Source organism: Ctenopharyngodon idella, chromosome 6, assembly GCF_019924925.1.
Source record: "Ctenopharyngodon idella isolate HZGC_01 chromosome 6, HZGC01, whole genome shotgun sequence".
NCBI classification, from domain to species: Eukaryota; Metazoa; Chordata; class Actinopteri; order Cypriniformes; family Xenocyprididae; genus Ctenopharyngodon; species Ctenopharyngodon idella.
Window position 1 is genome coordinate 17,443,125 of NC_067225.1, and position 25,077 is coordinate 17,468,201.

The following is a 25,077-nucleotide window of genomic DNA, read 5'->3' on the forward strand; positions in this document are numbered from 1 at the left end:
AAAGTGCAACGTGCAATATTGCGGAATAAGTCCCGCCTTCTAAATAAGAGCCAATCGCCGATTGGTAAAGTCATTGCGTCACTACAGCGGCTGTTAGAAGCTCCGGTTCCTATAGAAACAGTCAGACGCGCGCCTCCGAAATGAGACACAAGAGACGCGCATTTAAGACTGCGCATGCACATTAGCTCGATCCAGCCTGAAAAATACAGGGGTTTTTTTTTGTCGTGATTCAAACATTTAGAAACAGAATTTCTGAGACAGTTGTTGTCAGATTTCATTGGTGATTTCAAATATGAAATTTAATCAAAAGCTTGGCAAACAACTTTGGATAATTTGATGTTTCCCCATTCAAAGAGATAGGAGCTGCACTTGAATGCCCGAGAGGCGTTTCAAAGATGGCCGCCGAGTGAAATGATTTGTCTTAAAGGGACTTTGTTCCAACGATATTGTTATAGTTGTGTTGTTGACTCTTGCTCTTTCATATTTTTTTCATATTAACGATTTTAGAACTATATCTTGATCGTTAACTTTATAGTTATTGTTCTTGGTGTGAACGGGCCTTAAGTCTTTCAAGTTACAGACTTTGATACAGTATATGTTTTAGGGCTGTCAGTTTAAAATTAATTTAGGGAGTTTTTGTTCAAAAACAGTTAGATGAGGCACCACAGCAAATATTTACACTACCGTTCAAAAGTTTGGGGTCTGTAAGGTTTTCTTTTTCTTTGGGGGTAAGAAACTATTTTATGCAGCAAGGATATATTAAATGTATTGTAAATGTAAGTCTTTAACATTGTTACAAATTATTTCAAATAAATGCTTCTCTTTTGAACTTTCTATTTATCAAAAAATGTATAACAGATTCCATACAAATATTAAGCAGCACAACTGTTTTCAACATTGATAATAATAAGAAATGTTGCTCGAGTAGCAAATCATCATCATAAAATGATTTCTGAAGGATGATGTGACATTGGAGATTACATGTAGATTAAATTACATTCAGGCCGCCCATGACCCTGTCACTGGTTCACCACTCTTCCTTCCTTGGAGCACTTTTGATAGATACTGACCACTGCAGACCGGGAACAACCCCACAAGAGCTGCAGTTTTGGAGATGCTCAGACCCAGTAGTCTAGCCATCACAATTTGGCCCTTGTCAAACTCGCTCAAATCCTTATGCTTGCCCATTTTTCTGCTTCTAACAAATGAACTTTGAGGACAAAATGTTCACTTGCTGGCTAAAATATCCTACCCACTAACAGTTGCCGTGATGAAGAGATAATCAGTGTTATTCACTTCACCTGTCAGTGGTCATAATGTTATGCCTGATAGGTGTATATTCAACTTACGTGATATTTCTTTCTTTTTAACCACCAAATGATCGTAAAGAGTACATCTGAGGCCAACTTACCTGTGAAACTGCTTATAGAGTGCTACGTACCTCCTCTAGATAGTTTTCCTATACTGTGTTGATTTGATTTAGACGTTAGGCTGTAAATCACAGACTAAAATGAAATAGATTCATGTGTGTTAGTTTTTGTTGTTAACCTCTTGGTTTATCCAGTTTATTTGACTCAGCATCTCTGCTAAAGTAGGTGATGAAATGAGAATTTATCTCTTTTTATCTCTTTAGAGTGTGTGGGTGTGTTGGTCGGTTAACTTTAGTTGTCCTTTGAGATATTTCTTGTTCTTTAGTCTGGCAAATACCTTAAAGAAGTTGAGATGAAGTGGCTTTAGCAGCTCTGATCTGTAAGCATTCCCTCTCTGTCTCTGCTGGGGAGGGTCCCAGCGCCATTGTGGCGCAATAGACCCACTGTGGCACATCTTACGACACTGGACTAATTGAAAAGGAGCAGCAAACCCCATAAAGTCCTTCTCATGGGTCTCGGGACAGTTTGAGAGTGGCCTCCTAAACAAGAGTGGGAATGGAAATATTTGGGCAGGGAGCGAGGTTTCGCTCTTGAAAGCACACCTCTGTCTCCTGGTAAAATCGCGGCAATCTCTTGTGACCCTTGAAAATTGCCCCTGAACTGGGATAAACCTTGACCCAGTTTGAAAAGCTGCATCGTCTCAGGAGGACGAAGAAAATGTTGATGTGAACTTTGACCTTTCTGTGTTGATATTGGAAAACTGCCAGCTTGCAGTTTCTCAGGCACTGGGGCCGTGTGTATTTGTGTGGGAGTGTGTAAGTTTGTGTGTGTGGGTGTGTGTCAGGGAATTGCGTGGGTATATATTTTACAGCTTCGAGGCAGTTTTTGGACCGGGATTGTGTGAGACAGTCTCCCTGTGTGTTTTTGTAGGAGTTACCCAAATGTAGAGTTAGATGTATGATAAAACAGAAATGTTAACCTAATGGAGCACTGTAGAAAAACAACAATCACAGGGCCACGAGCTTTTAAGCTGAGAGATAAATCACTAAACAAGTGAAAAAAAAGGGTTTGTAGCTAAAATGTGATGCTATTTGTCAGAAAACCTTTCTCAATTGATCCAGACTTGCAGACTAGTTGGAGACTTTTTGACAAAGAGCATGGCAGCTTCTAGGCTCTGCGTTTTTGACCTAATCCCCACTCCTTTTTGCTTTAAAGGTCTTGTCAAACATGATTGCCACTGATATGGTTGTTTTGTTAGAGTGAAAATGGTGTACTGTCTTTGGCTCAATATTTAGAGTTTCTTTTTTCGCCTACATAAAGCTGCTAAGCCTAGCAGTGGTCGCAAGTGGAGCTGAGCCAGTGAGGCTGGATCTGTCAGCTGCCTGTGAGTCGTAAAAATGATTGACGCTCCAGAGAATCATTCCTCAAAGTAGGGATCATCCCAAAGTCCTCACTACATTTAATTAAGTGTCCTTTATCTTTTTCCATATTTCTCTCTCTTTTCCCTGTTTGACTGTTTTTTTCCCCCTTTTTTGACTGTGGGAACAGAAGAGCGAACTTCCTAGAAAGTATTTTACCCTTTGCTTGCCATTTAATTTAAGCTTGACATCTAATCAGCATAGTTGTACTTGTCCTAAATAGCTATTGTTCCAAAAGGAATAGTTAAATCAAAAATGAAAATTCTGTCATTTCCTTAGCCATGTGTCTTTCAAAACCCGTATGTGTTTCTTCCACAGAACACAAAAGGAGAAATTTTGAAAGATGTACTGGTCGTTTTCCATGAAATTAAAATGAATGGCGAACTTTCAAGCTTTAAAAATAATGCAAAAGTACCATAAAAGTGTTACAAAAGTGTTCCTGTTGACTCTGAAATCACGTGCTGTCTGAGTAGGTACTACGTTTGAATTTGAATTTACTCCGCGACTGTTAAAAAAGTACGATCTATATCAGGGATGGGTAACTTCAGTCCTGGAGGGCCACTGTCCTACAGAGTTTAGCTCTAACCTTGATTAAAAACTCACCTGCCTTTAGCTTTCTAGTAATCCTAAAGCCCTTAATTAGCTGGTTCAGGTGTGTTTGAGCTAACCTCTGAAGGACAGTGGCCCTCATGGACTGAAGTTGCACATCCCTGCTCTATATAGTATGAATATTGTAGTATGAATGAAATTCGGACGTACTACATCCGCCATGTTTTTACTGTCATGTGACCTACCAGCGTCATTTGCGTCGCTTCACTTCCATTCATAAATCCCATCCCATGGCCTCACGGGATAGTAAGGTGTCCATGGAATGCGCAATTCAGAATCTCGGTGGAAGTAGCAGGTCATCCGGAGACTTTTCGCCTACTGTTTTTCAAATACTATTCGGACATACTACTCTGTTGGCGTACTGTTTTTTGCATACTGTATAGCAGGGAAGTATTTAATTTCGGACGCAGCATGGATAAAGCTTTGATTGCTTTTTAATTGAATAGATCAAATTTTGATTTGTTATTTACTGAAGTATTGACTTGCACCCTAACTCTTCTTAAGTTCATGATAAAAGTAACAAAGTCTCTTCTGAGGCAGATCTTTTCAATAAATCAATTGATTCAATTCACCAAACCAGTGCAAATGATTTGTTTAGAAATCAAACTGATTCGGTTCTCAAGTTCAACTGCAGTTTAGCTCTTTGAACTTCCTTTTCAGTCTGTTGGTTACACAAAGCTGTTGAATGGCTTCAGAAGATTTGTAATATAGTACACAAGTCATATGGATCACTTTTATGACAATTTGGTACGTTTGCATGTTTTTTGAAGCTTGAATATTTAGTCATTCATTGCAGTTACATGGAAAAGAACAACTGGCAAAGTTTTCAGAATTTCTCCATTTGTGTTCAATGGAAGAAAAAAAATCATAAGGTTCTGGAACAACATGAAGGTGAATAAATAAGGACAGATTTGACATTTTTGTGAGATCTGTTCCTTTAATGATCTTTAGCTGTGATTGTGTCACGTCACGCAGCAGTTTTGCTTTTGAGAGGGAACAGACATCGTTCCTGGTAAGAATGCTGTGTTAACCACTTTTTTATTAGCACCCCATTCACATGACCTCTTTCTTCATTTAGTTTATAGTTTAATTTTAAAATTACAGTGTGCATATGTTTTATACTTGTTCACTTGTTTGTTTGTTTACGTCCCTTGCTGTGGAAGGTGATTGTAAATTCCAAGCCCAATTGATGCAATATTGCACATGTGAACATGTGTTTGTGTTTGTATTTCGCGTGTGGATACTGCCTGGGTCCCATTTTTACCTCCCAGTAGGTCTTCTCCACAGCAGCTGTGACTGTGGTCAAACAGTGCTCCATGGTGATAGTTGTTGGTTTGTGCCTGGGGGCTGCAGTGGGGTCTCTGAGCTGGGGAGCTTCATAGCTCTCTGATTCCTGGCCAGCATTGTGTAATCACTCACAGTGGCGCTGCAAAAACAGCTTTCACAATCAGCTGGATGTCTCTCAGCGGGCCAGCACTCCAGCAGGGACCGGGAGAAGGGCATATAAAGAGGACAGCAAGGCACAAGGGACAGGCGTTTTGTGTTTATATGTTTGAGTTTGTATGAATGTTTGTGCAGGCATTAGTGAATTTGCATGTGTGTGAGATAGATTGAACTGAAGTTAGCACAAGTAAGTATGGGGGAGTGTGTTTAGGTGTGTGCGTGTGAGCGTGTGTATATATATGCAGAGGAACTGTACGTCCGCTCCAGCTGTGTTTAGGAATCTGACAGATTATTCACTACATTAATTCCCTTTATTAAGCCTCTGGGTCCAGGCCAAGCTAGTGAGAAGCGCTCACAGCTGTAACTCCCTCTATGCCACAGCATATGACTGACTTTATGGGTGATGTTCAGGAGCAAGACATTTTTTTCATTGCTTTTGTGCTTGGGAATTTGTGCACACATTTATAGTTATGTGCTTGTGTGTGTGTGTGTGTGTGTGTGTGTGTGTATATATATATATATATATATATACACATACAGACACACACACACACACATATATATATATGCATTTCTTTGTGTCTCATGTATTTGTGTGTATACAGTATTTACAGGTGTGATTCACCCACATCTGGTATATGCTGTTCTGTAGTTAGGTTCTGTTTTCCTCATTGAAAGGTTTATTACATTGAACTTAAAATGAATTAAAATTAAACAGAAAAAAAAAAAAAAATCATGGCTTACTGCTAATGGGAATGTTTTTAAATACACATTTGATAATTAATTAAATAATTTAAGAAATAATGAAACAAATAAGTAAAAAATAGGCTAAATAAATTCTGCACATCCATGCCAATAAGTGTCATAAAGTCCAAGACCATTTTAATGTCAGACAGCGCAACATAATCAAAGCATACTTGAATCTGCCAACTGCTGTTTTATTTGTTTGAGTAATATATAAAGTGTCAGAGGCAAACATGGTCTTTCAGCTCATAAATACAAAAACCAGGGAGAGCTTATTTTTCTAGAGATCTGGCAAAACTGCCATTCAAGTTTTGTGCACCATTCAGAATTCTTCATTTACTCACCATCATGTCATTCCAAATCTTTTGGACTTTCTTTATTCAGTGGAATACATCTTATTTTGTGTTCACAGAAGAAAGTCGTGGTTCTCTTTCAAACAATCGCTCGGTATCTCACAATGGGAAACGCCCCCAGGTGTGATAGACTATGGAAGCACCAATTACACCACGTCTGAGCCCAACCCCCTCCCTATATATATGGCTGTGATCCCCGAAAACGGCATTCTTGTTCTCTTCCCCGTGAAGACTTTCCTTCAGTACCTGTCCTGCTTCAGTTCACAAATGTACCGTCAAGGTTGACATTGCCGAACGCAGTGCAGATAAAATCTGTTGTGGATTCTGCTCGTTACTGAGTTTTTCTACTCTGCTTTTGTTAGCAGTGTCTCTTATTCTAGCTAACGCGTTAAGGCGAGCTAAGATTACAAGATATTCTACTCACCATGTCGGTGTCCAAGATCTCAGCGGAGAAAGGGAAAGATGCCTCTTCGCGCTCGTGTCCGGCAGCTTGTAGATTTATGATCTCGGGTAGGGATCCACATCCAATGTGTATCGCGTGCATGGGTGTTAAGCACGCTCAGGCCGTGCTGGCGGATGTGGAGAGTTGCGGGCACTGTTGTGTAATGCCGGCCAGGATCTTAGAAAGAAGGCTTCGGGTGGCTGCATCTTCTAAAGATGATCTGGTTCTCTCTTCTGTCCCTCCTTCGACAAAGGGGGTCCAACCCTCTCTCCCACGGGATCTTTCTTCGTGGGGCGATATTATGGATTCAGAGTCACCTGAGTTTACGCCGCTACTTGTGGAAGGCGACGAGGTGGAAGGAGACGAGGAGGAGGATGAGGAGATGTTAGCTATCCTGTCTGCAGCACAAGCGTCCAGGCCCGTAAGCGCGCAAAGTGGCGACATGGTGTCGACGGTAGTAGACTGTGACCTAGTGGAAGTTTGTAAGCATGCGGCAGCTAAGCTTAGCATCACTTGGCCTGTAACTCCTGGGGATCCGGGAGTTAAACGAGACATCTATGACGGTAAAAGGCTCGCTTCTTACCTTCCACCGGCGAAACAACTGCTTCCCATGTTGCCGGCGTGTGTAGCAGAGATGAAGCGATCGTGGGACAACGATCTCACCGTGTGCCCGTCAAGGGTTACTTGTCGCTCGATGTGAGTGAAATGGAAGGGCTTGGGCTCTCTAACCCTCCCACGGTCGAGCAGTCAGTGGCTCACCACCTGCATCCAAACAGGCGGACCACTCTCCCATCTGCCAGTCCCTCCCTCCCTGGAAAAATGGAATGCTTCACTGCTTCCATGTACCAAAAAATTTATAAATCCTCAGGATTAGTGGTGCGGGCACTTAACGTCACTTCGTTGTTGACGGCCTATCAAGCCGAGTTGTTGGAGGAGCTGGGCACCCAGCTGGACGCCGGCGGATCTCAATTTACGCACCTCACGTGGCGCGGTGCAAAGCTGCGGCCGTACCATGGCTCTTGCCGTTGTGGGCAAGAGGTCGCTGTGTCTAAATCTCTCGAGCGTCGGGGACAAGGAGAAATTAGATTTTCTCGACGCTCCTATGGATTCTAGTGGATTGTTCGGCCCGGCCGTTGCGGTGGTAAGACAGAGGTGCGACCTCCAGAAGAAGGAAGGCGAGGTGTTTGACACATGTCTGCCACGTAAAAAAGCACTGCGTCCTCCTGTTCCCCCGCGTCCTGCTCCTCCGACGCAGAACAGGAGGTTTTTGAATGCGTCCAGGACTGCAAAACCCCAGAGCACGGAGCAGGTGGCTCGCCCCCCGGCTGCTTCAAACGCTAAACCGTGGGGTAAGCAGTCATTCGCGCCGACTGTGAAGTCCAAGTCCGCTAACCCTTCCAACAAAAAGAGGAAGGATACCTAGGACGCAATTTCTGCATGGGAGGGACGGGCAGCACCTAGGGTTCTCTGTGATGTCCTCTCCCGAGCCCACCATATCTGTTCCCCCACCCACGAAGAAGCAGAGGATGTGGAGTTTGGGCGGGAAAATGGTTCTCCTCCTTTTTCTTCGGAGGAGGAGCGGAAATTGCACACTTTGTGTCCTGTACGAGCGTTACGCTATTATGTAAACAGGACAGGATCGTTCAGGAAGAATGATCAGTTATTCGTTTCATGGGCCGCTCAATGTAAGGGTAAGCCGATCTCCTCGCAGCGCCTTTCCCATTGGATGGTGGAGGTGATTGAATTGGCCTATACATCTATAGGTCTTCATTCCCCAGCTGGCTTAAGGGCTCATTCAACAAGGGGTATCGCTGCCTCATGGGCATTGTTCAAGGGGATTTCGGTAGGAGATATTTGTGCAGCGGCAAGCTGGGCTTCCCCTCATACATTTATCAGATTTTACTGTCTGGATGTCACTGCGCCTTCTATGGCTCATGCAGTTCTCAATGTTGGTTCTTTGGAGAATTGAAAGGTTATCTTTCGTTCTTGCCGGGTCTGTTCGGTGGCTTCGGAAAGCATGCGTTTCGGGAGTTGGCTATATCATTCCCATTGTGAGATACCGAGCGATTGTTTGAAAGAGAACGTTAGGTTATTTGCGTAACCCTGGTTCTCTGAGAACAGAGCGAGGTATCTCACCAAGCTTCCCTACTCGCATAACACGGGGGAAGAGCATGCTTAGAATGCCGTTTTCGGGGATCACAGCCATATATATATATAGGGAGGGGGTGGGCTCTTGTAATGAGCTGTGATTGGTCCGTCCTTCGGACAGACGTGGTGTAATTGGTGCTTGCATAGTCTATCACACCTGGGGGCGTTTCCCATTGTGAGATACCTCGCTCTGTTCTCAGAGAACCGGGGTTAAACAAGTAACCTAGCGTTATAGTCTTACAGAAGAAAGTCATAATACAGAACGATATGAGGGTAAGTAAATGACAGAATTTTCATCAGGAATAGGGATAGTTCACCCAAATTTAAAGGGATGCATTATTCATCATTTACTTATACCATTATATCATTTCAAGTCTCTTGGGAATCTGTTGAACACAGACGTCTCTTATTTTATGTTCTTCTGAAGAAAGTAAGTCATTCAGGTTTGGAATGACATGAAGTTGTTAATTGAATTTTCATTTCCAAATAAAATTTCAGATAACTTTCAGAGTTTGTGAATGCTTTAACTTTTAATTAATTTAAAGGATTAGTTCACCCAAAAATGAAATTTCTGTCATTAAAGGGTTAATTCATCCAAAAATGAAAATGTCATTTATTACTCACCCTCATGTGGTTCCAAACCATCCAAGACCATCTTCGGAAGTTCATCTTCGGAACACAAATGAAGATATTTTTGATGAAATCTGAGAGGTTTTTCATAGAAAGCAATGAAATTACCACATTCAAGGTCCAGAGAAATAGTAAAGACATTGTTAAAATAGTCGACGTGAATGTCCTCTATCAATAGTCTTCTTCCCTGTCAGTCTCCTACGCAGTTGACGCAGTGAATGCATTGCAGAGCTTCCGTGTTCTACATCAGAATGCCGACTCTGTATTGGCCGGCTCCTGTGTCAGCATCACAGGCATGCGTCATGGTGCTCACGTGAACAGTGTCGAACAATAATGAGTCTGCGTTTGGATGTAAACACGGAAACTCTGCACTACGTCAACTGCGTAGGAGACTGACAGGGAAGAGGAAAAATTGTTGAATAAAGGCGTTGTTTTTGTTTTGTTTTTGCACACAAAAAATATTCCCGTCGTTTCATAATAATAAGGTTGAACCACTGTAGATATGTTGACTATTTTAACAATGACTTTACTACTTCTCTGGACCTTGAATGTGGTAATTTTGTTGCTTTCCATGGGAGATAAAAAACCTCTCGGATTTCATCAAAAATATCTTAATTTGTTTTCCAAAGATGAACGAAGGTCTTGTGGGTTTGGAATGACATGAGGGTGAGTAATTAATGACAGAAATTTCATTTTTGGGTGAACCCTTTAAGGCAAATAAGACCATTTTTCTTCAGCAACATCTTGTAAACCAACAATCTGGACTAACAAGAAGATTTGCTTAGCACTGTGCTTATGAATTCCTAATTGTTGCACTGGTTTATAGAAATTTTGATAACAATCCTCTTACCCCAAATTAGATGTGAATGTTTTGATATTAATTAAGAGTGGCTGACAGAGTCCATTTTAATGAATATGCTGTGCATAGTTGCAAGCCCAGGAAGTTTGACAGAAAATGAACATGATTCTAAATATGTTTTCTCTCATATTAGAGGATCAATCCGCTCTTATGACCACATGGAGGGAGAAGCCGAATATTCTTGGCCCTTGTGCAAAGAGCTTTCAGTGGCCTTGAAAATGTTCTCTCGTTGGCAGATGAATCAAAGTGCTGCCGTTCCTTGATGTATTGTGAAATATTTATCAAACGAGACAATACAAGGAGTGGCACAAATCATAAATATTAAGTAATATAAAAAATGCTAATGCAAAACACATTTTAGAGAGAGGGCAGCGTGGGGCCTCTCTCTCCATAAAAAAAAAAAGACACTGAATCCGGGGAATAGATACATTAAAAAACAGTGGAAACCATATGGCAATACAAACCATGCATCCGGTCTTTTGCAGTATGTTGCATGTTGATCATTATTGTAAAATGTCAGTAGTGTGACCTTAAGTGAAAGACGAGCATTTGGGATGGGGCCCCTTCTCCCTTCATTAGTGGCCCTCAGAGGCCATTCTGAATGCCTGTTCTGCTGAAGACTGTAAGAAGTACAGATACACTGTGTGGTCAGGGGATAGAATAGGACGGTGTGGTGTAATGTCTTGGTCCCCTTCTTTCTGACACAGATGTCATTTTAAAATGGAAGTGAGGCATTATAAACCCTTCTTCTGAAACTGTTCTTAAAGAAATAGTGTGTAAAAAGAATAGTAAATCTAAAAAATGCAAAATCTCAATATTTCCTTACCCTCAACTTGTTCCAAACTTCTATGCTGTTCATTTTTTCTTCGTCTATGGGCCATGAAAGAATCTCATTCAGTTTTTTCATACATCAGCAGTATATATAATATGATATATACTGTCTGTCAAGCTCAAAAAAAGAAAAAAATACAAATGAAAGTGGTTCAAATGACTTGTGCGTTATATAAGTTTTCTGAAGCTGTACAATAGCTTTGTTTGAGGAAACTTGAACTCAACTCAGGTGCAGGTTAAAAGTCAGTGACATCAAACATCATTAGTTTTCCTGTGTCTTGTCACCAAACGTCGCCATCATGAAATGTGTAATGGTACCATATTAGATTTGAGAGCTACAGTGTTGGGGATGATTATCATTGAATAACAACATACATTTTGAAAGTCAAATATAATGAGCCATTTATAGACTGACTTTCAAAAACATTTCTCTATTTGAGTGATCTGACATTGTCAACCAGTGGATGATGAGTTTGAAAACAATGGCAGGTGAGGAGGGCAAAAGAGGTAGGTAGGAGTCTTTTAGAAAACTATTTTAAAACAGTCAGTATTTTTGCTGATCTGTTTGGCGCCACTAGTGATGCAGAAATTACACGTCTTTAAGCATGGATCATTGAATCAATGACTCTAAAATGCTTTCAAGAATGTGGATTCATTCACTAATAAAACACTGCTGTGTGTTGTAACATGAAATATTATCTTCTTGTTTATTGAACTGTTGTGTAAAATAAATATCAAATCTGCAATCATGTTAATATTCAGGAAACCAATCTTGTTCATGTGGTATTGCTTAACTGTTTCATGTGATGCAAATATGAAAGACAAAAACTTTGCAAAGTGACTGACATACTTGATAGCGTAAGCTCGCACATCATTAAAACAACAATTACAATATTATCGTATACTAAATATATCACACACCCCTAGTTTAAACAGTAAAAAATGAATAAGAAACTTTTGATCAACCTGTGTTATATGTTCGTGATCAGTGATGAGATTTGTGACTCACTCCACTTTATGATGGTAATTATATCACTACCAACAAATAACCTACATTACCTGATCATCTTTGTTTTTGGCTTCCTTTGCAACAAATGTGTTTTGTTAAACATACTGTTACAAAGACCATAAACTAATATTAAAAAGTCAAGGATCAACAGCCCAACTAAAGCAAACACTGATCACTATCATGGTAACTTCATTCAAACTTTATTATTTTTAATAAAACATCAACATCCAAACCCTTTGTTAAGTAAGCAATAAGGTACTCGAGGCTGTGCTGTATCGTAAATAAGTCACAGCTGAAGGGCGTTGTTAGGCACGACGTGAAGCAGAGTGCCTGCAACCCCTTCAGCCGTGACTTATTCACGATACAGCACTAGCCTCGAGTACCTTATTGCTTTTATAAAACGGTTACCACACAATAAAATATTAAGGCCAAAAATATGCATCAAAGCAACTTTCATGAAGTAAACTTTTACTAAAAGCCTTCCTTCCGCCGGAAAAAATAGTCCCTGACCGTGAACAGCAACTGAAGTTACATTATTACGCCATTAGATGGCGGCAAAGACTCTCTTTATGAGTGTGTCAGTCAGTAGCGAAGACTTTTACATTGAGAAGACTGAATTGTTGTGAACACGGAACAAGACGCAACTGACAAATGTTTTGACTAGGACTGTCAGTCACTGGAAAACCCCTTAACTGTTAAAAGGACAAGATAATACATCAGACATTTAAACAGATTTTTTATTATGAACATAGGACTGACCTGAAGAAAAATGCTAAATCTGAATGCAGGTAATAAACTTGTTCAATCGACCTCTTTCTCACAATACTCTTCTACATAATACAGTAAGCTTCAATGAACAATATCAATTGAGAACATACAGTTTACATTGCTAAGAGCGGTTGCTAAGGGTGTTGTGTAGTGATACACAGAACCGTTGGGTGAAGCAGCCGTGTTTTATCGTGAATAAAACACAGCTATTGACCAATCAGAATCAAGGACAGGAACTAACCGTTTTATAATTCTAAATAAGAACTTTTATAGACGTATGACAGAAATAAAGTCAAACTGGTTTGTAATAGATTAAGCTGGTAGTGCTGTTTGTGGAGTTGCTTAACCATCCTCTGCTGAGATCTTGAGAGATTTAATATCTTTTATCTTCAGTTGATTTCATCTAAAGGCACCCACACACTACCAGATAATCAAACCTGAGGACAAACGCGCATGCACTCTGTAGATTGTCACGTGGAATGAAACGATTCCCAATCAGAAAGCGAGCTGATGGAAGCATAACACGACTGCATCCAAACATTTTCTGTAAAAGGCATTCCAAACACTATTATCACTATTTCTTCTAGCCCGTCATCTGCCAGTGTTTGTTTACTCTAAAATCACGTTTGACCATGATAGATTCTGCAAGATTTCCCGTGTTCACAGTTGGGACTCTGGTTGTTTGTGAATGGAATCTGTTAGGTGTGCTGTCTTGGTCAACTCGTGACACTCCACACACTATAGGAACATAACTGTTAAATCTATGATTTTTGTATCGTATGTTGTGTTTCTTTTTTTTCTGTTCTTGTTTCTCTTTCCTTCAGTGATTCTGCTTGTTATCATTAGCTGTCTTCAATAAAGGTCAATCATCACCTAATTAATCACTTAATTGTCTAATTAACTCCAACAATGCTTCAGTGTTATTTTAACACTCTCTAAGCGCGGACACATATGGACACTGAGCAGTGTAAATTTAAATGTCAAAATTACCTTTGCTGTAAGTATATTGTATAAAGTTTTAATCTGAACAAAAGCATGTGGCTAACACCCATGTTTGAAAATTCATCACTTATACATACACCACAAAGGCTGAGTGGCCTCTAGACGCGTGTGACAGCATTCTCCCCATGGACCAGAGCCAAGCCTGTGGCGGCAGATTGGCTGCAACATGAGAGAGGGACCAGCTCTTGAATTTAATACCATCATAATGCTGGGCTTGTTTAGTGCCGCTAGCAAGAAGGATCCAATATCGACACATGTCATTGCATCATCCATCAGCCCTGCTTCAAAAAACTCCTGTCTTTTTGATGCTGCTGGTAAAGTTTCTTTCAGTAGCAAATCTGTGATCGTTTTTTAACATTTGATGGTTACTGTTAAGATTTGGATTGGAGAAGTTGGTTCTGGACAGTAATAAGAGGCAGGTTGATTGCATTCTCAAAGTTTTTGAGAAATTATCTGTTTGGTGAAAGGCAAGATGCCGTATAACACTTGTGCATAGTAGAGTCCATATGGCCTGTCCATCAGGATACCAAATACACCAAACCAATCAATGTTATAACCATGTGTTAATTTGAAAATCTAACTAGGATACTGACTTACAGTTGAAACATCCATAATGATTTTGCATTATTCTTGAGTATCTTAATTGTATGAAAGCCTGTGTCTGCTTGAATAAACAGATAATTGCAAATTTATATCTCATAATTGTGACCTTAAATCTTGTAATTTTGTAATTGTGACATTTGTGACTTTGTCTCAGAATCTGACTTATAGTTCACATTATGACTTGATATTATATGACTTTGTGTCCCAGTTGTGAGTTTGCTTCTTATAATTGTAACTGTCTCACAATGTGAATGTACTGTATATCTCACAATTGCAACTTTGTTTGTCATAATTGGATTTTGTTTCACAATATGAATATATCTCACAGTTGACTTTTTCTTACAATCTGACTTTTACATTTGACATTGTGACTTTATATCTCACAGTCGTGATTTTGTTTCTTGCAATTGTGACTTTGTTTCACATGAATTTCACAGTGTGGCTTTATATCTCACAATCGACTTTATTCTTTTCTCTTTTTTTTGGAAGCAACTGTATTTTATGGATGTAGAGGTAGCTGCACACTTGATTTGTGCTGTGCTGCAGCACTGACCCCCATAAGCTTTTAAGGCAGAACAATACGCTTGTGTGTAAGTGCCATTTACTTCATGACTTTGCATCAAACGCTTTTTGTGTTGTAGCAACAAATTGCCTCTAATTGTGCCAAAATAGTTGCAAAGATACATAATCAATAGAGTAGTGCAGCTGTTTCCAAAGGAGCCTTTAAACACAGCTGCTGCTGCTGCACCCAATGTCCCCCCTCTCTCTTCTGACTCGTCCTCCACCCATGTTTTTCATTTTCTGTTCGCTTTCAAAAGCTGTCACCTTAACAACAGGCCGTATAATAAGTCCCTGTTCCCTTATGAGCCCTGAACCCCAAAACCGCCCAGAGCCGGGTGCTGGATTGCCCTTCTTTGTACTATATGGAATTAAAGCTCTCCGAATGACTGTTTGAAAATGTTTTATTAAGGTTTGGGAAGCCCTTGGCTCCAGTTGGGAACAGGGGGACTATTGTCCCTGCATCTTGTAGAGGCTGCTGTTCAGCTTAGCAGTAGATTAATGTTTGCCTGTGATTTCAGTTTGACCTGTAGTTCTGTTTCTTACTTCTTTGCAGAAAGGATGAAGTTGACTCTACATCCACCTTTTACTCTCTCTACCCCTCGCTCTCTGTTTTTCTTGCTTTGTTTGAATCAGCTGAGGCAGCATGTTGTTGTGTTGAGAGGAAACATGTGTTTTTTGTTAGTAGGGACTGGGTGTCTGGCACCATGATATGCACTGGGGGTTAAAGGAAGATGGGAGGGGTTGGAGGGGTAATGGGACATTGAGATTGAAGACCCTGTAGGAGGTTGGGAATCAAGGGAGAAAAACATTGCCATTGTGACAGACAACCTTCTCCTTTGTATACAATCATGCTTCCCTGTGTTAATTTACGCAAACCTACCTATAAGTACATTGAAAATCAGCATACAACACACACATCACTGCAAAAAAAAAATGTTTTTTTTTTCTTTTCAGTAAAGCATTATTGCAGTGAATATCTTTCAGAATGTGTTTAAGTCATTTGCACACAATTTAAATATTGACTAAATTTTTTTTTCTTTTCACTTCAGGATAAAAGATACATTTCATTGAACACATACTGACCTTGAGCGGGGCATGTTGTCACATGGGCATGTGGAAACCTGCCATTACACTTTTCTGCAAAATGTAAAACAACTATGACTCATGAAACAATTTATGAAAGAGCAAAAATGTAAAAAGTACAGTAGCATACAAAAATTATGAAAACTGTATACATTTATAACTTTTAAAACCACATAAGACAACTTGCTTTGGCCTGATGTTCATTAAAAATACTTTTGACTCTAGGCTACAATTTAACCTTAAGGTTAAACTCTATATTTATTATGTTAATCACTCTTGCTTGAATGTATGGTTAATGTGGAAACATGAAGTTTGTGACTTGCCTCTGACAACAAGCCCCGGGTTCACCTATATCTTAAATTTCTTATCTATTTTTCATACAATAATTGTTTTTTCTTGTTTCACACATAAATCTAAAAGCATGCATCTAGAGTTGCCTTTGCATAAAATAAGAGAAGGTAATATTTGAATGTTGTATAAGAAAAAGATCTTAGTCTTTTCACTTGAATTCATTATTCACTGTAAATGTCACTAAATCATACCAATACAAATTGTGAAAAGCCATAAAGAGACTAAAAGGTGATCAACCAGTGCATTGTGTGCATATGTCTTTGCAGCTGGAGCAGATGCTGTTGCAGCAGTCAGGAGATTCAGACCAGGCGAGCGTGTATGGCGCGGAGCAGGGCTGGCTAAGAGAGGAAGGACGATCTTATAGGCTGAAGCTCCAGGCCTTTCAGGAGAGCCAACGCAGACAGGCTCAGCTGGTGCAGAAACTACAGGCCAAGGTTAGATTTGCTAGATTTGGTCTCTTTCAACTCATTCAATTTTGTCAAAGATGGGAAGGATTCCTTTAGGGGGGAAAAAAGAATTTGTAATTCAGGGGAATTTACTACTGGAATATTAATTAGATGCTTTGGTACAGTTGGGAATGTGGCCCATGCATCTGTGAGTGAAAGTATGTGTCTATGTGTGCAGTTGCTCCAGTATAAGAAGAGATGTGGAAATCTTGAGCAGCAGGTGCTGGAGAAAACCTCAGAGTCAGAGAAGCTGAGGCTCTCGGTACGTCTCAGTGGAGAACTTTACAGGCTGCTCTTGTGACCTTTGTTATCTACTGTCAGTCATTGCCAGGTGTTGCACTGTTTTTAGGTGTGTTTGGTATAAACCTGCCTCTGTCCATGTATTTAGCTCCAGTCACACCTAGACTCCTCAGCATACCGTCTCCAGCGCTTTGAGCAGGAACACAGTCTGGATGTCCAAAGTAAACTTGCACTGCTGGAGGATGAGCAGAAACGGTGAGAATAAAAGAGATATTTGCTTCTGACAGCAAGAGGTGCAGAGTGGATTAGTCAGTAGATTAGCCAAAAAGTATGTGAAGACTTTCTGTTTGGAACAGATGGAGAATTGTACGTTTTAGAAAATGAAAATTATAAACCTTATAAGGAGATTTTCTGTTTTCTTTTTGTTATTTTTGTTTTCCTTTTACCCTGTTAAACAAATCCATCTTAAGATGGCAGTTGTGTTTTGGAGCATGGTACCTGGTTTCCTGCAGATCTTTAGCTGGTGCAAGCCACTTATGTTCCAAAAACCAGCTTGATCACCGCTTGCTAGTATGTAGCTGATCCGAGATGGTCTGAAAGCTTGATATCACACCAGCTGATGACCAACTTAGGCCAGCTGATGACCAGCTTGGACAATTAATGAATAGCTTGGTCCAGCTAATGACCAGATTGGAACAGATAATGACCAGCTAATGAACAGCAGGAACTAGTTCATGACCATCCTGGACAACTTATGAACAGCATGACCAGCTAATCAACAGCTTGGTCCAGGTAATAAACAGGGGTGCATTTCCCAAAAGCATCGTTAGCCAGCTAACATCGCAAGTTCCGTCGTTACTAACATAGTTCAACGATTTGGTGTTTCCCAAAACCATCGTTCAAATGAACATTTGCAAACTGTATCGCAAACTTGTGTGGTTGGAACGACAGCTCTCGAGCTGTGGTTAGAAGCATAGTTTCTTGTTTTTATGACATTATGTACAATGTATATCTTTTATTTCGAATATATACAAATGTCATTTACATATTTTAATTTGTCAAAAGATTTTAAGCACCGTTTTTGAAGAGTGCACATGTGCGTACGTGCTCTAGTATGTAAGAACGAGCCTACACCACGTTCCAAATTATTATGCAAGTGACATATCAGTAAGATTTCAATACAATAAACATTCAGATTTTAGTTTTTCTAAGAAAATGTTTGTTTGTTTATTTATCCATGTCTTTTTAGATAACTGGTATCAATCTCAGACAAAATAATTTGCCAGGTCTATGGAAACCCTACTTAGAGGTTGTTCCACATTATTAAGCAAGTCACAGTTCTCATGCAATATGGGGAGGAAGAAAGATCTTTCTGAAGATGAAAAGCATGAAATGGTCCAATGTTGTGCAAAAGGCATGAAAACAACTAATATTGTGTGAAAACTGAATGGAGATTATTGAATTATCATAAGATTTGTGAGTGATTTAGAGCACAGCAAAACTCGGTCAGATAAAGGCTTATTAATGAAAGTTCCTGTCAAAAAAATTAATTGTATTAAAAGGGCAGCTATAAAAAAAGCCACTGTTGAGCAGCAAACAGGTATTTGAAGCTCCTGGTGTCTCTGGAGTCTCAAGAAGCTCTCCATGCAGGCTGGCAGTTGTGCGTAAAGATGCATTTTGGCCACCACTAACCAAACCTCACAAAGAGAAACATTTACAGTGGGTGTAGAAATATATTTTTATATATATATATTTTTGTAGAAATATAACAGTTTTATTGTTGTGGTGTTTTTTTGCAGCATGGGATAGTGCATAGTGCATTGTATTTCAGAAGGCACTATCCTCCTTTTTATACCATAGCTGAAAATGGCCAGTTATGAACTCTACAGATCTTGCAAAAGTCATTTTAATACCATCAGAGACCCTAAAGGGACCTTCCATCTCACTTCCCAATATTCCAGCCCAAATCATCACCCGCTAGCTCCTTGCTGACGTCGCAGTCTTGTTGGAACATGGTGGCCATTCACCAACCATCCAGAAATCCATCCATTTAGACCATCCATTGTAGTACGGCATTAGTCAGTGAATAAAACCATTTAAAAATGAGTCTTCATGTATTTCTACACCCATGGCAATTGTTTCTCTTTGTGAGCTTTGGTTTGGAGTGGCTGAAATGCATCTTTACACACAACTGCCAGCCTGCATGGAGAGCTTCTTGAGACTCCAGAGACACCAGGAGCTTCAAATACCTGTTTGCTGCTCAACAGTGGCTTTTTTATAGCTGCCCTTTTAATACAATTAATTTTTTTGACAGGAACTTTCATTAATAAGCCTTTATCTGACCGAGTTTTGCTGTACTCTAAATCACTCACAAATCTTATGATAATTCAATAATCTCCATTCAGTTTTCACACAATATTAGTTGTTTTCATGCCTTTTGCACAACATTGCACCATTTCATGCTTTTCATCTTCAGAAAGATCTTTCTTCCTCCCCATATTGCATGAGAACTGTGACTTGCTTAATAATGTGGAACAACCTCTAAGTAGGGTTTCCATAGACCTGGCAAATTACTTTGTCTGAGATTAATACCAGTTATCTAAAAAGACATGGATAAATAAACAAACAAACATTTTCTTATAAAAACTAAAATCTGAATGTTTATTGTACTGAAATCTTACTGATATGTCACTTGCATAATAATTTGGAATGCGGTGTATGATTGAATCTGGAAATAACGCAAAATAACTGAGAAAAATGAGAAGTAGTCTTCAGATGCCATTTCCATAATTTATAGCAAAAATCTAGCATTAATTCGATCTCAAACAAATTCATTTAAAGAAGAACTCCACCACCTGCGTGACATCATTCACCAACGTGGCTGAACGACGGGTTTGCGACAATACGGTTTCGGGAAATAGTTGCAACTAGCTAGTTGATTTGTTCAACGATGCATCGTACTATGGTAGTGAAGCAGCGAGTTACGTCGTTGTATGGGAAATGCACCCCAGGTTGGAACAGGTTATGACCAGCTTGGACAACCAATGAACAACACCTGTTGTTCACAATAGACTGACCATCTATTGAACAGCATGCACCAACTAATATCCAGCTTAGACCAGTTAGTTATGATCTTAGACCAGCTAATGGCCAGTTTGGCCCAATTTTAAACCAGCTAATGTAAAACCATGTTCCACTATAGAAGCACCACCACTTAAGCTGAATTTTCCAGCAGGGTACTGCTCTTCACCATTCTTTCATGAAACAAAACATGAGCAACATTTATCAAGAATGCAATAGAGTTAGAGAATAGAGCTGAACTGCTCTAAATAAAACCTCCTAGCTGCCTACTTCAGTCCACACAAGCCCATTCTGGAAATGAATAGTTTTAGAAGGGGGTGTCAAAAACAAAAGTATCCAGTTTGTCAGATTTAATTATCACAACCTTGTTCACAATCTCAGCCAAACAGTTTTTACTGCACTTCATACAAAGAGCCGGCCAACCTACCGTCCCAGACGCCAGCCTTTAAAAGAGCATGATTTACTGTGCCACTCACCCCTAATTGAAACAGTTATGGCAAACTCTGGGCCGCCCGGCTGCCAAGCTCTCATTCATTTTTTAAACCTTAGTGCCTCTGTCAGAGAGCACACTGCAAATACAGTTCATCCGATCATCTGTGGCTCTGCAGTCTTGTAACAAAATTTATTTAATTTTCTATGTCAGAGAAGTCAACTATGCCATGGCTCATGAGAATTTCATTGCATGCACAAATTAACTGAGATTTAGCAGGGCAGAAATGTTACATTGTGAATTAATGCTAAGCTGTCTGCCTTGGCGTTAAGTTTTCTCAGAGGGGCATGAACTGCAGAATTAAGCCAAAACACAGAATCATAGAGCAAATCTACTCATTGAAAATAATTAAACACATTCTCGTAGCTTTTTATCGTGTCTCTCTCTATTCCTCAGCCCTTTGATGATCATTCTGTTCGTCGCCTCACACCACCCTGGCGTCAATCTTTGTATGTAACTGGGTGGATTCTGCCACGAATGATGTAAATAACCCTGTAAACTATTTGACAAGCAAATCTGGTGGCAATTAGGCTGGATCTGACATGGACTTTATAAAACTGTCACGCACATTCCCCTCTAAGCGTGGCTGGCAACGCACAATGTGACGTGGGCCTTTATGAGCCTGTAAACATAGAAGCTGATAGAGGCCGTGCAATGGAGGGGGGTGAGATCATGTGCGAAGTTTAGAAAAAACATTTGGCTCGTGGCTTAACAGGTGGAGGTTCTGGGATACAGTGCTCTGAAGTAGATCCATATATTTCACAGGTGTTCTGGTTTGAGCCAGGTCAACGCACTGCTCCGGGAACAACTTGAACAAGCCAATGAAGCCAATCAGGCCCTGACAGAAAGCCTGCAGAAGGCACAAGAGGACGCAGAGCAGAGGGACACACGACTCAGGAGGGAACTTGAGGTGAGAGGGAGGAGGAAAAAAGAGACAGAAGGAAGGAAGGAGAGATCTGTAGTGTATGTTTTTATCCAAATCCACAGTTTAAGGAAAAACTTTCCTTAATCCAACCCAATGAAACTCAACTCTGGAACTTGTGGAATTCCACCCTGGTGCCTGTTTTGTCAGTCTGGACACTGTCTTTGTTTTAAATCATTGTTGTGATTTTCTCAGCTGTTGTTTCCTGTGAAAACATTCCAGTCGATTGGAAAAAAGAGCGAGAATTCATTGCTCGGTGCAAACATCTGGTGATATGAAGGAGCTCATGTAGTTTTCAGTCACATACAGTCAAGAAAAGTTTACTGTACTGTATGTGTATGCAAGTCTATGAGTGTCTGTGAATTGAAGTCCAAATCTAGCTGTGCTTGATTGTGTGCTTGCATTCATTATTTTTTTTTTATATGTGTGCATTAATAATGGAGACATCTTTAACCTCACACTCTTTGCCCAAACCTGTCGACCATATGGCCGTGTTGCTCTCCCGCAGATGAATACCTCCCGAAACAGCCGCGAGCAAGCCCGTGTGCGATCTCTGTGGCGTCAGGCTGCCTTCCTACGGAGCTCTTTCACTCAGTTGCGGGCCTTCGCTGACAGGTGAGCGTAGCTTGCGGCCAGAACCTCTTTTCAATTCCACCGCCATTTATCCCCGCTTGGGATCAAAGCGCAGTGGGTCACCTGGGTCACCCCTCACCCATCCTGACCAGGGAAATGTGATGGTTAGATTGCCCTTCAGATTAGCCTTAAGCCATCCATCAGAGCCAAGCTTGATGAGGGCTCGGCCTGTGTAAATGCTGTGATCATTGTTGAGTAATTTGCTGTAATGTGGATTACTCAACACATGGACAGCGGAGAAAATGTTCACGACCCTTACTCAGACACGACACCGTTCAAAGAGTTTATTCCCAGATCACAATATAGTTTCGGCCATCTGGCTCTCGTCAATTGTGAACGAAGCACATTTCCTTGGGAACGTAAGGAAATTGTTGTGTAAGGAAATTTCATTGCTCCTGCTGGTTGTAATAGTTGTTTCTGCTTTATAGGAGTCTATCGGACATGCGAGCCGAGTGTGCGGTGGCTGGCCGTCGTCTTCATATGGCCTGTGTGAATTTGGAGGCTAGCATGAGCCAGCCTTGTTCCCCCGTTAGCAGCGGAGTATCAGCACTGGAGAATCAACTAAGAGACAAGCTGAGGGAGGCTATGCAACTGCAGGCCCGCTTTGATGCGGAGAAAGTAGAGCTTAACTCCAGGTACAACATGTCTGTCTGTTTACGCACACGTCCCATTCATTTTTCACCAATAATATACAAGTGTCATCATGCTTGAGCAGCATGCTGTAATAAATATATACGGTACTGGCAGCTGGGGCTAAATTATCGTATTCAAAGGATTTTGCAGTGTCATAAATTTCAGCATCTATCCCAAAGCTTTGAATTGAAGTATTGATGTCCTGAACTCACATCTCCTAGATGACTCATTGTGCATTGTCCTGAGTGCTGACACACAGGGAAGGTCAGCATGGATTGCTTCATCTATCCAACTATGTAGCATGCCAAAACCAGAGAGAAAAAGTGTCTCTTTATTTGCCGTTCAGTATCCACTACATTCTTCAGTTACTTGTATAATGTGTCAGTGGTCTATGACACTTTCTTTTGAGAGCGGATCCATGGATCTGACAGAGCAGGGATGGGATCTTCTGATGAATGGAGTCATTGCAGCTTCTCTCTTCTACATCTTTTCATCAGTGACAGTTTTATAATGGAGAGAGCAGAGATCACTCTCCATTTTGATATATGAACTTTTAGCTGAGCTTTATTAAAGAGAGAAGAAAGGGCCATAGACAAATGAGGATCAAATAAGTGCGCCATAGAGTGTTTGATCATTTTACCTCAACCGTGTTAATGTTACACACATGCACAGCTGTTTGATATTGTGATAGTATGTGTTCATGTTCAGAACCTCATACTTAAAGTCATTGCCTGTTTCAACTTACAGAGTACAACATCGAATAAGTGTGTGCTATTTTTTTTATATATAAAGGAATAGTACACACAAAAATGAAAATTATATCATCATTTACTCACTGCAAATTCTTGTGATGGTCTTTATTTTCCACACAATAATAATGAACATGAGCTGATGCTTTGAACTTTCAAAAAAAGATTCATAAGCATCAAAAATAACATGGATCCACATGACTCACAAGTCTTCTGAAGCTAAATGAAAATTTTTCAGACAAAACAGACAAAAATTTAAGTTGTTATTCACTGATGATCTTCACTTCCAGTGAGCTAAACAATAGCAACTGGATCTTTGAGAATCATATGAGTCTGATTTGTGAACTAATGCCTCAGCCTAGTTTTGTGAACCAGATCAATGGATAAATTAAAACAGTTCAATATTGAATTGGACATTGCTACTTCTCACATAAACGTGTCAAAGAGAGCTTTTATGGATGCCAAGAATTTAGTGAATGATGGCCTAATTTCAGTCTGTTCCTCACAAATCTTTCATATGGCTTTAAAAGACTTGGAACACAGCAAACAAGTCATATGATCCACTTTTATGATACTTTAATATTATTATATGCAAAGTCTAACATGTGCATATATCTATGCAGAATCCTAGAATTGGGTGAAATGGTGAAGCAGCTCCGAGCACAGAACAGTGACAAGGAGAACAATCTGGCAGCACTGCGGAGCAGCTTGGACAGGATGGTGAGCAGTGATACAGTAGAATAATAGTGTTACTAGAATCATTAATTGGGAAGGGTAGTCTTGATAAACTCTATCACTTCCTTAATGACTTGTCTGGATGCAGTTGTCTTGTCTGGTGTGCGTCATGGCTGTTCAAGAAGCTGCACTTTGACCTGAATGCTTTCCTGCACAGGAAATAAATCGGTCCGAAGATAGGACCGAGAGGGATGCCTTGCGCAGCGAGATCAGCAGTCTGCAACAGATACTCCACAACATTAATCAGGTTTACTGAACATGATTATGATATTTTTGGGCCAGATGCACTTAACATGAAAATAATTATTGACATAAGCGTAAATCATGATAAACATAATGAATAGGGTCAAGGATTTTGAAACCAAATCAAATCTTGTGGTAACAGTATTCATTAATGATTTAAAAAAATATTGTAATGTGATATTTCAAACAATATTTACTCATCTCTTGTTTTCTTTGTTAGGTGGTTTGTGGAGAGGGTTCAGAGTCATCAAGAGAGGAGCACCACTCTGTTCCAGCAGGATGTATTTCCTCTTCTCAAAGAGACAGTACTCTGATAGCAGTGCAGAGAGCCCTCTTACAGCGACAGGCACAAATTCAGGTTTGCAAACTTTCTGTACAACATCCTTAAATGACACAGGTGTCAACACTCCTATATAATTTATGGATAAAGGGAATTTTTCATTGCTCATTTCTTTTTTTTGGAGGAACCTGACTAGCCCAACATGGCTAAACCAATGGTTTGGGTTTGTGGCAGGAATGTTTGTTTGGCCAATCAATGGCAGACAGGGCGAGTTTTCTGGAAACATATTTTCTGCCGCTAGTGGTACAGAAATTACACACTTTAAATACGGAACTAAATACGGTTTCATAACATTATAGGTCACTAATTGTGTCTCCCTAAAAGTTTACTCTGCTATTACA

At 40.2% G+C, this 25,077-nt stretch overlaps 1 protein-coding gene across 2 annotated transcripts in view; it reads left to right on the forward strand.

The window, feature by feature from the left end:
- Window positions 1-25,077, forward strand: part of crocc2 (ciliary rootlet coiled-coil, rootletin family member 2) — a 62,741-nt gene that overhangs the window by 6,369 nt on the left and 31,295 nt on the right. For both annotated transcript variants that reach the window (XM_051896761.1, XM_051896762.1), the window contains 9 exons: window positions 16,491-16,658; window positions 16,849-16,932; window positions 17,059-17,165; window positions 21,247-21,391; window positions 21,912-22,018; window positions 22,465-22,671; window positions 24,042-24,138; window positions 24,311-24,400; window positions 24,617-24,754. In XM_051896761.1, the coding sequence (XP_051752721.1) occupies window positions 16,491-16,658; window positions 16,849-16,932; window positions 17,059-17,165; window positions 21,247-21,391; window positions 21,912-22,018; window positions 22,465-22,671; window positions 24,042-24,138; window positions 24,311-24,400; window positions 24,617-24,754 (1,143 nt within the window). The remainder of the gene's footprint in view (window positions 1-16,490; window positions 16,659-16,848; window positions 16,933-17,058; window positions 17,166-21,246; window positions 21,392-21,911; window positions 22,019-22,464; window positions 22,672-24,041; window positions 24,139-24,310; window positions 24,401-24,616; window positions 24,755-25,077) is intronic.